At 39.3% G+C, this 13,663-nt stretch overlaps 3 protein-coding genes across 3 annotated transcripts; 1 reads left to right on the top strand and 2 right to left on the bottom strand.

Annotated features, from left to right (window-relative positions):
- Nucleotides 1-1,423: 1,423 nt before the first annotated feature.
- LOC112566062 (28S ribosomal protein S9, mitochondrial-like) lies at nt 1,424-6,339 on the top strand. The gene is given in 14 exon segments (XM_025241995.1): nt 1,424-1,457; nt 1,607-1,636; nt 1,639-1,709; nt 2,162-2,224; nt 2,464-2,494; nt 2,707-2,786; nt 3,137-3,225; nt 3,423-3,498; nt 3,843-3,968; nt 4,211-4,253; nt 4,706-4,812; nt 5,165-5,332; nt 5,562-5,640; nt 6,178-6,339. Coding segments are annotated over 12 exon segments (912 nt in total). The 3' UTR covers nt 5,327-5,332; nt 5,562-5,640; nt 6,178-6,339.
- Nucleotides 6,340-6,485: 146 nt separating this feature from the next.
- On the bottom strand, nt 6,486-8,415 carry LOC112567191 (cytoglobin-1-like). The gene is made up of 3 exons (XM_025243790.1): nt 8,211-8,415; nt 7,689-7,847; nt 6,486-7,387 (listed from the first exon to the last, which is right to left on the bottom strand). Exons 1-3 carry the CDS (start codon nt 8,313-8,315, stop codon nt 6,974-6,976), a joined length of 678 nt encoding a protein of 225 aa, XP_025099575.1. The 5' UTR covers nt 8,316-8,415; the 3' UTR covers nt 6,486-6,973.
- Nucleotides 8,416-11,881: 3,466 nt separating this feature from the next.
- On the bottom strand, nt 11,882-13,116 carry LOC112566063 (cytoglobin-2-like). The gene is made up of 3 exons (XM_025241996.1): nt 13,027-13,116; nt 12,629-12,808; nt 11,882-12,202 (listed from the first exon to the last, which is right to left on the bottom strand). Exons 1-3 carry the CDS (start codon nt 13,114-13,116, stop codon nt 11,882-11,884), a joined length of 591 nt encoding a protein of 196 aa, XP_025097781.1.
- Between the last annotated feature and the right edge of the window lie 547 nt (nt 13,117-13,663).

Genomic DNA, 13,663 nt, shown 5'->3' on the forward strand with positions numbered 1-13,663 from the left:
GGAAATCTCTAATGACAGATTGTCCCTAGGAAATCCCGCAACAGTCGCGTGGCACGAGATGGCACGAAAAAATAAAAAATATTATAAACAGTTCGATCTGCTGGGAGAAAGTTAATACTAAGTCCAGTCTAGCAGAATGAGAAGGGGCGACGGGAATAGTGTATGTACTCGATCTGTTGATGCAGGGAAACAGGTGAACAAGCAGTCACAGTGAAAGGGAAACAACTCGTATTTTGATCACATGTGTTGATCCTGCAGAGTTACTGCACAGTGTTTCCAAGCTCTCCCTCTCACACAGCCACATTCACCCCCACCCAACCTGCACACGCACATAAACAATTCATTTATTATGCCAAGTTCAACGCCAAACAAATTGTTTTCTGAACGCAGATTTTAAATAGTTTATGCACGACCATTGCTCGCTACTTCGTTGCACACACGACGAAGGGGAAGCGACTCTCATATTCTAGTCGCCAAAATGGCGACCTCACTATCCAAAGACTGTGTGCTTTGAAAGTAACTGGGAGATTGTTAAGCCGAACTGCTCCCAGACAGGTAAGTTTATGGATCAATAAACACAATAGTAAGGAATTATGTTTTTGATTCAGTTGTTTTACGAAAGGGCATGCCTCATTCAGTCTCTCTCAAGTTGCTGCTATCTAATAAGCTCCTTAGTTTGCAATGCAAGGCTAACGAGTAAATGGGTTTGGTATACAATTTTTAGAGGAGGTCCTAATGTTATCTGCCTTTTCTGAGAATGATGCATGGGTGTGACCTTTAGCCTAAGTGTCGGTTTAAGTTCTTCCGATTTTGGTGACGGTTTGTCGCTATGTGAGCAGAATCTTAATCTGCCATCGAAATCACAGTTACAGAATCATTTATATAGCGTTTTAAAACCATAACCAAGCTCATAAGCACTTACCTTTTCAGGGCAGACATCAAATGCACATTCCATACACGAACATGCGCAGAACACACACAAACACACATCTAGAGAGAGGTATAAACCCACGACACTCGATTTTTGCTGTCGTTGGTAGAGGTGCTTTAGTTTTGGCCAACTACCACACCAGCATTGTATACAGAAATCAAAAGACACATGTACTGCCAGTACTGTATTTGTCTCCTAGGGGAAAGAATCACCCACTAGAGATGGAAGCATAATCATTATTGTTGAGAATGCCACTCTCTTCCACATGCACACTGATGATGTATATTTACATTCACCATTGTCTCTTTTGTTTCCTTTCTCTAGGGTTTGGTCTGTACAGTTCATACAGGCAGTTCACTTGACAAGACTAACTCAGACTTGAATACAACAAAACAAAGTAACACAGCGGAACCAAACCAAGTGCCAGACAACTTGATTTCCAATGCATCTCTAGGGAAGCAGCCTACTAAAGCACAGAAAATTAGCCGAGCTATGCAAGCATACATGGAGCGAGCTAAAGCTCATGGTAATAAAGTTTCTCTTTATTCATTCAAACATTTACTTGTTTTAAATGACATTTTTAGCCTGGTGCAATATGCATTTTATTTTTGTTTGTATTTTTGTGTTTTACAAATGTGCTCATGACATAGAGGCATGTATATGGATATTTTACAGAGGATAAAATGAAGGAAGAGATTGCAGACTATGAATTGGCAAGCGTCATCTTGCTAACATTATGGGGCAAGATCCAGACATGTTTGAACAAGAGGACATCAATGCAAGTGTTGTACTTAAATCTGGTTAATATATTCCTGGTTGGCAGAGACAAATATGACAGCATTGTAATAGATTTTAAAATGATATTGAAGGACTTTATAAAGTTGAAGAAAAACAAATCATAGGAAACATAATTTGTGAGAACTACTTAGCTGGTAAAGGTCAAAAGGGTTTTGAAATCAGCAACAATGTTCAGAATGAAGTAAAAATATGAAGAAATGATAACTCATGCAACATATTTTGCAGTCATGTCAGGGACTGAAACATCAAAATGTGTGAAACATTTATATACTTCTGTAACATTTAATTAAGAATGAAAATTGATAGAGATCTGAGAGCACAATCTTTGCTGCAAAGAACATGTTATAGATATTTGAAGTAAGCAGAGCGCAAAAGTTACAAACATGAATTTTAATCCATTCTAAATTGTTGTTCCTGTGTCTATTACTTCAGAGGGCCATTGAATATCTGTTGCCATCAGGCCTAACACACATTGGAGCTCGCCCAATTTTGAAGGTAGGAAACTTTATTCTGATGAAGATGTGCTTAGCTGTTAGTATTCATGGTGATACTTTGACTGCAGGCTGTCTAAGAGATATTTCAAAGTGTCTCAGAATCCACAAATGGAAATTCTTTTTCAAGTGTTCTTCACTCTTAATTTTAAAATATTATTAATAAATTATAAAGAGTTTGAGTTTTATTGCTAATTTTTATGTCAAAAGAGGTACTTATATTTGAACAATTTTTGTTTTCAGCATCCTTATGAGGTTTTCCCTAAAAGAAAAGGTAAGAAAAAAATGTATTATTTCACTCTTTCAGCAGTAGAAGAAAACTTATTATTTTCTGTTTGTAATAACAGAATTCTAGTTTTTGATGTTAACTAAAATAATTTGACTGTTGAATGATTTCTAATCACTGCTTTCTCTTTTAAAATTCTTTCATAAAGCTGATTTAGATTACTTTAGTAAGAAAGCCTTAAAATCTGTTTATCATGGTAGCTGCTGAATTTGGACAAGATGGTCGACCTTTTCATTCCCTGTTCTTCACAGGCAAACCAAACTTTTATAGCCTTCTTCATGTGAGTATCCTGTAATCCAACTAGAGGTTAAATTTGAGTCATAGGCATTTAAAATGCTTAAATTGTTAGAAAGCTGTTGAACCATATGTCTTTTAGTTTGTTTGCATTAAATAAGAAAATAAAGCATAGGACAAGTTTAATGAACTTAAAATATTACACACCACAAAACAGAAAGTAGATGATTGAGGTCTGATTATCTTCTTTTATCATTTCTCAAGTCACTAGAGTCAGCCAGAAGGTATTTGTTGTAAAAGAGACAAGTCTTCAGAATGACTTGACACACTGCACCTGTCGTAAAATTAAAATTATTAAAGTTTTCTGACGATGAAAACTGCTTTTTTTTTTTTCAGGATGCTGCATGGAAAATTGAAGACCTTAAAAAAGAGCAGATGAATCTGGAAAAGAAAGGACGTCTTCATGAGGAGGCAGACAAAAAAATGTGAGAAAATGAGAATTTCTCCCATGCCACTTTCAGCCCTTTAGACTTTTTCATGATTACAGGTATTGTTTAAACACAGAAAGCAATATAAGCATGTGCATGCAGAATGATGCACATGCAGTTTTTAGTTGTATTTGTTGACCTATTCTGATAAACTGATTGAAGATTTTTTTTTTCGTTTTTTTTGTGTGTAGTAGAAACCTCAATGGAAGTGACTGGATCTCAGCTATCAGTCTAAAAGACATGATGCTTGAGCCTGTTGGAGAACATGAGGTGAGCGCCCTTGCATACTGAGATTATTTTTTGTTTTTTTCACAAGATGGTGTTTAGCCTGTTTGTGCACTTGTATGTGCATACAAGGATGTGTGCATTCACATGCTCTTGCGTGTATACCTGTGTGGTGTGCCAAATGCACATGCCTCAACGACATAATAAATTCATCCAGTTTTTTTAATTTCCTCTGCCCTTACAGAGAGACTAGAGTGATGTCCAGTTATGGACAGAGAGGTTTTTTTTTTTTTTAAAGTGTAGTGTTATAATTATCATTGTTGTTATTTTTGCTGTTGTTAGTTTTGCAGCTGACATTACCTACATTACTCCTGTTCTTTTGATTACAGCACAAACATTTTGTTTTGTTGATGGAGAGACTTGCAGATCTACCTTTGTCTTACAAAGAGGAGGAGTTTATTATGAAGTATCGTCGTAATCTCATGACACAATCTCTTTCTGGAGATATCCCAAAGGTCTGTATAGGTGAACATTTCTATTAAACAGAGTGTAATTTAAATTATATATATGATTTTAAAATCTACATCGGCACAAATTTAATGTCGGTAAAATAAAAAATAAAATCAAAACTACCATTAGACTTATTTTCATTTTATTGATTTTCGATAGTTTCTTTACAATTTTGCCTTAAAATGCTTATTGGCAAAGACAACTTTGAAATAAAAAAAAATTGTTATTGCCCTGTTGTCATGTACAGCCTCTTGTTGATGACAAAGGCCGGCAGTATATAAAGGCAGAAGGTGTGTGGTATTTTGTTTCCAACTTTAGTTGTATTTTTACCTGTTTAAAGATGCATGGATTATCTTATTATGTTTTCAGTGAATTTACAATTAAGGAGTCATTAGTCCATTAATTCATATCTTTGTAACTTTAATAAGTGAACACTTATTGAAATTGTTAAAGTTTCTGCATCATTTGCTGCGGAATGTGCAAGATGCATTTTGAAAATGTGAATCCATATATCCATGTAAATCTGAATGATAATCTACTCATGAGTAATATTTCAGATTAGTACATTGTTTTACATTGCCCATAGACAAGGCAGAATTATAATACTGTTAAAGAAGATAACTAATTTAAGGACACACAATGACATTCAGCTTTGTAGTCTCAATGTCTAGCTATGTCTGAGGCCAAAGAATCCACTAGCAATGAAAGCTGGTGTACTACTTGTTATGATCACTCTTCACAGGGAAACGGAAGACAGCCAAAGCTGAGGTAACTCTATGGATTAAAGGCTCTGGAAAGTTTACAGTGAATGGACAGGACATTGAATACTTCAAGCATATTGTGCACAGGTAGCAAACAAATATTGTATGTAATTTAAATGCATTAGACTTGTTGATTTTCTGTTATTTTGTTATGTTCCGTTATCCATTTTATTCCTATGTCAGGAAGACTCCAATCTCTTGTTCATGCCTTGAATAGACAGGTCTGCTTCTGAAATTAAGAATCTTGTTGGAATTTCTTACAAATTAGCTTTTAAAATTTTGTGTGCCTTCATAATTTTATTAAAATGTGAAAAATAATTATAATTCTGAGGAGTTTTCCCTGCATTAAATTGAACAAAAACAGCATTCACATTATTTTAATAGCAACATGTTGTAAAAGCTCTCAAGGCTTGTATTATTGGTTTGTTTGTGTCTGAACAGAGCAGGTGATGACACCCCTGCAATTTGTGGGGCTGATGGGAGAAGTTGATGTGGAAGCCACAGTGACACTTGGAGGCGAGACTGGCCAGTCTGGTGCCATTCGCCTTGCTTTGTCAAGAGCTCTGGTTTCTTTTGTCGATGCTGACACTCGAGAAAGATGAGACTTCGTGTGTATTAAATTATTTTTTTTTAGTCTTCAGAGTGTAACCACAAAACATAAATCTTGTTTTCTTCTAGGTCTTTATGTCACTTCAGCTTTTGTGGTGGTGAGAGGGGAAGGTAGATGATAAATAAGAGAACCTGCAGTAACAAGTACAAATATTTATGTACAGAAAAGGTACCATTCAGATTATCTCTTGCTCTCTGTCAGTAAAACTTTTGAGTTTCTCTTTTTAGGTGGTTTACTAACGAACGATTATAGAAGACGAGAGAGGAAAAAACCGGGTCAGAAGAAAGCTCGAAAGAAGTTTACTTGGTAAGTAAATAAGGGATTGTCACTGACATTAACAAGTGTACTTGGTAAGGTATTTCTTGTGTTTATGCATCAAAAAATATTTTTGCTCCAAATTTTTTTAGCACACATTTGAGGCATAGATTGGGTGTAGTAAGCAAAGGTAAAATTTTACTTAAGCTAGCTACCTAAAAATCTTCAAGAACACTAAATATTTGTTTAATGACTGAACTGAGGTCAGTACACTTTGTGGGTAAATAACCTGCATCCATTCTTAAGATACTAAGCCCACAAACATCTCAAAGCACAAAAACAGTTCAGAAGCTATGATGCAGTGGAAAGTTCATGGATAATCTTGAAAGCTGCATCCAGCTGGAGAACTGGGATAATATGTTAATGAGGCACATTAGTTTCATGCTCATGAATGGTTGAAGTATTATTCAATTTTGTCGAGAAATGTTGTAGGTGTGAATATTGAGGGTGTATGTGCATGCTTGTAATTCTAGTTACAAATAAGCATAAAGGCTTAGTGCATTGAGTTTGTGCAATTGATGGTTGCAGGAAGAAGAGGTGAGAGGATTGATGCTTGAGGAACTCAAGGGGAACTTGTCAGTTGACAAGTCATATGTTTGATCAAATAACCAAGTTTCTTGGAGTATTGTATGATGATGTGACAAGGAATGAGATGTTTGTAGCTTTGTAAGTAATAAATGTAGATCAAGACTGAAGCTGTTGTTTTCACGTGTGAAGCATGATAAGAAAAAGGTATTCATATATACTCAGCTGCAGGATTTCAAAAACTGCAATTATTTTTGTGTGTGTGTAAGAGAGAGAACATCATTTTTTAAAGTTTCAAAGTATAAACGCATATGCATAATGGATGTTAAGTTGCACAATAAATATCACAAAAGTAAAATAATGTGCGTTTGGTTTCCTGCCATTTAGAGGAATGTTGCCATGGTTAATGGCTATATCCGACGCCATATAAAAGACGCCATCACTTATGTCATCCGTCTTTGGCAGTTATCTATCGTCATCCCTGGAGTCATATCGCTATTCAAAGAAAAACGAAACGAAGCGCACAGGAACACAAACAGGAGCAGTCTCCATCCTCTCCTAAAAAAAGAAATAAAAACAAAAGACAATTAGTGGGTATTGTCGAGGTCTATGAACGATAGGACAGCTAAATATCATTCGAGAGCTTCCGAAGGAGAGTTGAGTGTTAAAAGGACTAGGCTACAGTTTTTACAGTCCTAAGCAGTTTTTATGCACAAATGAAGATAAGCATTGCATGAACGCTTCGCACCACATGGTCAATAAATATTTCCATTTGAAGATGAGCAGACGACATATATATCTACTGTGTTAATAATCCGTGTGAAGCGGGCCCAGGCAGCACATCCTCATCAGTTTCTTTCAAAGTGTTGTGCCGACCCTCGGCTAGAGTGTCCAGTTGAAGGTCGTAACCTTCGCGCATGACCTCCATCATGTAGGTGATGAGCGCGCGCCAGGCGTTCTTCAGCTCGCCCCGGAAGCGCGCCTTGCCGAGGTTCCGCTCCCACACACTGAGCAGCGCCTCCCTGAAGATGACGCAGTAAACCTGGTTAAAGGTGCTGATGTTGGTGTGGTCGGCGCCCATCTCACGTAGCATGACGTCCAGGTCGTCGCTGTTCTTCTTATCTAGGTTGTCGACCACGGCGCCCACGGCGTTCATGAAGCGCGTGGCGTGCTCGCGCAACCGTCGGTCGCCTTCCAGTTCCTCTATGGTCGTCTTCCCGACGACAACAAGGAGAGAAGCCGATTACTGAGCGTTCACGATGGAAATGTGACAGTGACAAAATTTCCTAACATTCCCTCTTCCCCTCTCCCAAACTGCTTTATCCACTCATCTAGTAGTGACAATCTTAAATTAAACAGCTAATCCCCACAAATAAACAAAAAGGAATAAAATAAATTTAACAAAACGACAAAATAAGTCTCTTAATATCTTCAAAATTCAGTCGACAATCTACAAAAAGATGGGCTTTGCAATGAGTACCAGAAAGATGGTAAGATAAAGAGAAAAGCCTGACCTTCTCTGAGTAGTGGAAGAGTTTCTTGGCAGCAGGGGTGAGGTGGAAGATCTCCAGAAAGACTGGAATACCCAGCTGGTCCAGACTGCGGTGCTCCACAAGGCGGTACCAGGACTGCTGCACCACCCTGCGGATGTCAGCCGTCAGAGAGGGGCGGGACTGTTTCCGAGAACAATTAATTTTAAGTTTGCAGTTACTGGAGATTTGCCTGTCGTCAAGTATTAGTTGTAGCTGGGGTCTGTGGCGATTTTCATGTCGGCTTTCTCGCACAGCCAACTCATTTAAATTTCACAAACATTTTTAATCTTTTCAGAAAGTTTCCATGACACACTGCTGAGACCTCCACCCCACCCCTTACCAGATTGTTCATTGTATCACATTTTATTTCGAGATGTCCCATAAGCCGATCCTGAAACTTTAGTCGTTCGTTAAAGGACTTTTCCATACTGATCTAATAATTTATACATTAACGCTGATTAGATATAAACGTGTGTGTGAGCGTTCGCGAGTGTGACCGCATACCTTATCAATTCGTCGTATGGCTCTCTTCGTGCCGAGGAATGGTTTGACGACGAGCTGCAGAGTGCTGTTGTTCTTTTCCAGTGTTGTGGAAGCTGCGCAACCCATCTGAAAGCAGGGGATGCAATATGCGAAGGTGCATAACGAACTTTAGGTCAACTGCATATGAGACAGTGGTCCCTTAAGATTGTAATGGAGCGAGCAATTCGTCCCCTAGTGACGTAGTAGTTGTTGTAACGGTTCGTTAACGCATTATTCACGTGTTTGTCGTGACATCGTTCTGGTGTCAACACACCTACTGTACTACCAGTCATATAGCACACTCAGTTACATACAGCAGGTAATACCTTGATAATGATATCAAACAACTGTACGTAAGACGAAATCGCTTGACGACGTATTTTCTCACGACAGCCGTTAAGTGACGCACTGACTGTACACCTACTGCCATCCACAGCTTATACAACAGTTGAAGCTGACGTGTGACACTGCGTTCATAGACGATAGAAGACTTTCGAAATGAAGTGGAAATTCTTGTGTGTAGAATAAGTATGAATCCTACCTGCAGTTGTCTGTCTATGAGTTTGTCAGTCAGTGTCTCTCAGTCTCTTCTCTACTGTCCCCATTTGTCTCTCTCTGTTATTTGCGATGCGCATAAAATGCTCACATAAGCACACATGCGCGTGTATTTACAAACATACGTGTCTTTATTCAGACAAATTATGGCAAAGAAGTTTCGAGAACAAAAACGTTAATCATTAAAAATCGCAGACAATACTGCCCGACAAAAAAATTTAAACAAAATTTCGTATAAACGGACAAGGGACGGAAGATTACCAACCAACCTTTCTCTCACAGAAGCCCGTTAGTCTGTGAACAAAGCGTCAAGACGTCCACATAGGTCACTGTCCTGTGACGGGGGCACCTACAGCTGCTGCTGACCGCACCTTGACAGCATATATATATATACGTTGTTTGGCCAACAGACCGAGCAGCAACTGGTGTTGACGAGCAAGTCCCGTTGCCCGCAAACAAGAGAGAGAGAGACAGAGCGGGTGTGCAGCACAGGTTAATGGCTGATGTTGCAGTCTGGGATGATTTGCATCGTCTGGTCGGGAGTCACGACCGCTTCATACTCGAGGTAGAAGCTGGAAGGGGAGCATTGTTGTTTGGATCTGTCACAAATGTGATAACTGTACGACAGCTTGCTTGGCGGACGTTTAATGGTAGTCCACCCCATTCACTCTTTGTCAAGGAAAGTGTCATTTAAAGAACTTTTGTTACTATCTAAGTTTAGCATTAAATGCATATTATTATTGAACAGAAATTTAAAGCAGATCTATTTACCGTTAAGAATGAACAACCTCTAATACTAGTTAAAATATGTAATCATGATTTAATATGTTTAACCAGCCATAGATGAACGTCATGCCCTTTGCTTATTCCTTTTCTGTAATTATGAGGATTTCCCGCGATGATTGATGGAAACCGTAATGGTAAGGATATCTTTTATAGAAATTATTGATAATGAGATATGAAAGTAATAATGCTAAGGTACAAAGTTGCCTAAAATATCTTCTTTGAAAATTGGCGGATACGTGGTAATAATTCCAAGGTGTAACAACCCCTGTAGCAATGGCGGAGGAACACGAAATTGTCGGGATGTCTGTCGATGGTCTGAAAACTGCAGCAGGTCTGTGAAACAATAACGAATCTTCAGTGGAGAAAAACTTGATGAAGAGAGCGATGGGACTCGATCTCCCTTTCTGGCGTGTCCAAGTCGTTTCTATGGTTTTCTTTTTTTTCTTTTTTTCTTTTCTTTTTTGTTTTTTCTTTTTTTTTTTTTTTTTTTTTTTTGACAGACAGCGACCCACACCCCATCTCACATAAAAGTCACACCCTCTTTTAACCTTTAGTTAATGCATTCGTCTATAGCACTCAACTTTCGACTGAAGAAATCGATGACAAAGCCTTACCAGAAAATACATTTTTCAGTGTCATGGTAAAGAACTAATAAACATTAATCTTTTCCTCTTTCTCTGTATTCGTGTGTTCGTGTGTGTGTGTGTGTGTGTGTCCGCGCGCGCGCCGGGTGTTGGTGGTGGGGAAGGTGTATATAGTATAGGTTCGTGTGTGTGAAAATGTGCTTTTGAGTACATGAATGTGCAAAGTGGTCAGTGCGTGTTCAAGGTTATATCAGTGCCCACAGGCTGGTGCAAGTGTACTGTGTGCGTGCGATTGTGAGTACATGTGCACTGGGAAGCTTATGCTTCGTCGTTTTTATTGCTTTGTTGACATCATTTAGTCTGAATTTTAATATTTTGTGATGTCGGCCACACGACAAAAAAATAAAATAAAATAAAATAAAAATAGAAAGAGAGAAAGAGAGAAATCCAGTAATAACTGAAGGGTGAATGTTGGGGGTAATGTCACAATGTGATGCTGGCTGCGTGGCCTGTCCAAACTTTTATCGCGTCTTTTCCATGGAACAGATGGACATAAAAGGGCTAACGATCGTCACGCCACCTAGCTGCCTTTGACTAATGTCCACATTGTGCATTGTGTAACGCCCTTGGATATAACTGGACACAAAGGCCAGGTACATCCTACCTGTCGGCGTCGTCTCCATTGTTTCTGCCTCTTATTTTATCGTATAGACGTCACTGTTGTTTACAGGTTCCGAGTTGTCACAAGCTTCCATTGAAAGAAACTAAACATACAGAGTACTTACGACTTTATTATGTAGTAATTTTGAATACACAATAATCATCAACGAATTACTTTTGATGAGTTAGACAGATCACAGTCTAAGCATTGAGGGCAAGATTAGAGTTTTTGTTCGGTCTGAAAAAAAAAATCATTAATACTTAAGCAAACAATCTGCTTAATACTTGATTAAAAAGAGACAGAAACAAACAACTAACACGTTAACAGTCAAACAACAAAATACTGTACAAAATCGAAAACGAATTCGACAATCGTTATTCAGCTCATGGTGACACCATTCATTGATCGTAAATTTTAATTAAAGACTTTACCTACTAGTCAAATATCGTAAAATGGAATGAAATCTTTATTCGACTCTCAAATATAATAAATTTTCATTAAAGTTTTTGCCTTTGTTTACTTCAGTAACGTTGATGGCCGAACGTTTAGAAAGGTGACACGAGGTTGAGTATCTCTCAGTAACGTCCACTGAATCCTCTGATGTCTGTGGAACTGAGTTCCTCAGTCCTTGTTTTTAAAGCCATACGGTCGTTCTTAACCAATCAAAGTGTCGAAGCGTCAAACCTCCAAAGTGCCTTCACCTCCTGTGGTATTGGTAAACGAGTCTGGACTTACCTCACTATGTTGACCAAAGTTCCGATGACGCGAACGTTTGACCCCAAACCATTTGTTTCCCGTGATCTTCACACACAACTTCGACAAACTTCGAAGACATTTGACTATTTGACTACTGTGTTTTCCCCAACAACCTTTGGGATCGAATAAATATCTCGAAGGTACCTGGTTATCCCCGAACTGTTACCTTCGATCCAGCGCACAACCAAACACAATATGTGGACACAACACACCTGTGGATGCATATCTACGTCTGTTTACAATTAGGACCAGCAACCCCTGACCTCTGCACATTGTTTCGGGTCCTTAGTAGCTTCACAAAGTGGCTACAGCTAAATTCTGATCTCTTTGTGTCCATGGTTCATTTCTCTCGTCATGAAGCCAATGACACTGTCCCAGGCTGCCCGCAGTTCTCCCTTGAAGCGGTCCTTGCCCAAACTGTGCTCCAGCGTGGTCAAGAAGGCCTCCCTGAAGGCCCGGAAGTACTCGTGGTGGAAGGAGTGCAAGTGGGAGTGCCGCTCCCCGATGTCAGACAGGAGGGCGCTCAGCTTGTCGTTGGGCGTCTGTAGATTGTCGATGACGGCCCCAACAGCCTGCATAAAGCGGGCCGCGTGCAGTCGCAGCCGTAAGTTCTGCTCCAGGTCTTCATCGTCCTGCTAAGGCGATGAGGAGATGATAGTTCTCGTGTCTCTCTCTCTCTCACACACACACACACATTTTTTTCTCGCAACAGTAAAGTGCTGAGAAGATTGTCATCAATACATCAGCGATTAGCTTCCTGGGTTTCTATCACTCCTTTCCTTCACCCAGATCCGGCCACAGAGAGAGAGAGACAGAAAGAGAAACGAGAGAGAGAGCAAATGAGGTTTATCGAAAACTTACACAAAATACGTAGGCACACAAGACCTCCACGAAAAACATTCAAGTTTGAGATTCGGAGAAGAAGAAAAAAAAATTAAGAAAGTAGACATCGTTGGGTTCTGCTAATGACTTTTTTCAGCTGCAGTTCTGTGACTAATTATCTCCTCCACGAAAAGAAAACAAATACAATAAACAAAACGACCATTAATCAGACTCACGCTTGCTTCGAGAGAAAACAAAGTCATGATGCGGGGCTCCTGCTGGAACAAGTTTTTAAAGAGAAGCATGCCCACGGCTGTCAGGTCTCTGCGCATGACTGTCGCCCATGACCTTTGCACCATGTCCTTCTGCTGGACAGTCAGAACTTCGGGTGGATTTCTACCTCCATTGGAGCAACTCTTTAACCAATGAAACGAATTCATTTTTTTATTCCAAGTAATGTCAGGGTTAGGGTTATCATCATCATGTTCCTGTCATTAATTACATCATTGTTGTGGCGGAGACTAATAAATTAAGGGAAACAGCCTCAAGACTTAGGACTATCCCTATTGTAATATCCACATTTCTAATTGTTAAAATGAGCGAGGCTAGCTTGAAAGTTACTGGAGGGACCTACCTTCTCATGTCTGAGGACGATGCAATCAGAGCTCGGCCCCTTAAGGTGAGGGACGCCGTAGTGAAGGGCAGAAGAGGAGGAGCAGCCCATGTGAACAGCGGGTCACTGATAATAAAAAGGAGGCAACAACTAAACGTGGGTGGTTGGGGTAGAATGGACAAGTAGCTAACCCTTCTCCTGCTGCCATTGCTACTTCTAATATATTTACAACATTCAAACAAACACACAATCGAACAAGCAAAGAGACAAATACAAGTGTTGTCAAAAACAGCTGCTATAGTTCTGTTAAAGGTCCTCACTTAACGTTGTCGACAAGTTCTCGAAAACTGCCACTTTGAGCGAAATGACTTAACACGTTATCACAGACTCAGTGATTATATACATAAACAAAAGTTCTGTCCCAGAAACATCCTTAGTCTTATAAATCAAGAAACAAAAACATGAGAGGAAAAGAAAGCACACGGAAGCCAAAGAAAACCTATGCAGACATGAGGAGAACGAGTAAACTCCAGACAGTTGGTTCTGGTTTAGGATTGATTTTTTTTCTCTCTCATCAACGTTATAAGTAAACGAGGTTAAGTGAGGACAATATATTTCTAGGACGAAGACATTAATCACGACGAGTGAGAGGCGTGAT

The sequence above is a fragment of the Pomacea canaliculata genome, linkage group LG6 (assembly GCF_003073045.1).
Source record: "Pomacea canaliculata isolate SZHN2017 linkage group LG6, ASM307304v1, whole genome shotgun sequence".
In the NCBI taxonomy this organism is placed as follows: Eukaryota; Metazoa; Mollusca; class Gastropoda; order Architaenioglossa; family Ampullariidae; genus Pomacea; species Pomacea canaliculata.

Coding starts and splice junctions, on each gene's coding strand:
- LOC112567191 (XM_025243790.1), bottom strand. CDS start 8,315: ATGGGTTGCGCAGCTTCCACAACACTGGAAAAGAACAACAGCACTCTG. Junction 7,848..8,210: donor CCATACGACGAATTGATAAG/GTATGCGGTCAC, acceptor TCTCGGAAACAG/TCCCGCCCCTCTCTGACGGC. Junction 7,388..7,688: donor TCTTCCACTACTCAGAGAAG/GTCAGGCTTTTC, acceptor GTCGTCGGGAAG/ACGACCATAGAGGAACTGGA.
- LOC112566063 (XM_025241996.1), bottom strand. CDS start 13,116: ATGGGCTGCTCCTCCTCTTCTGCCCTTCACTACGGCGTCCCTCACCTT. Junction 12,809..13,026: donor TCGTCCTCAGACATGAGAAG/GTAGGTCCCTCC, acceptor CATTGGTTAAAG/AGTTGCTCCAATGGAGGTAG. Junction 12,203..12,628: donor TGTTTTCTCTCGAAGCAAGC/GTGAGTCTGATT, acceptor TCGCCTTAGCAG/GACGATGAAGACCTGGAGCA.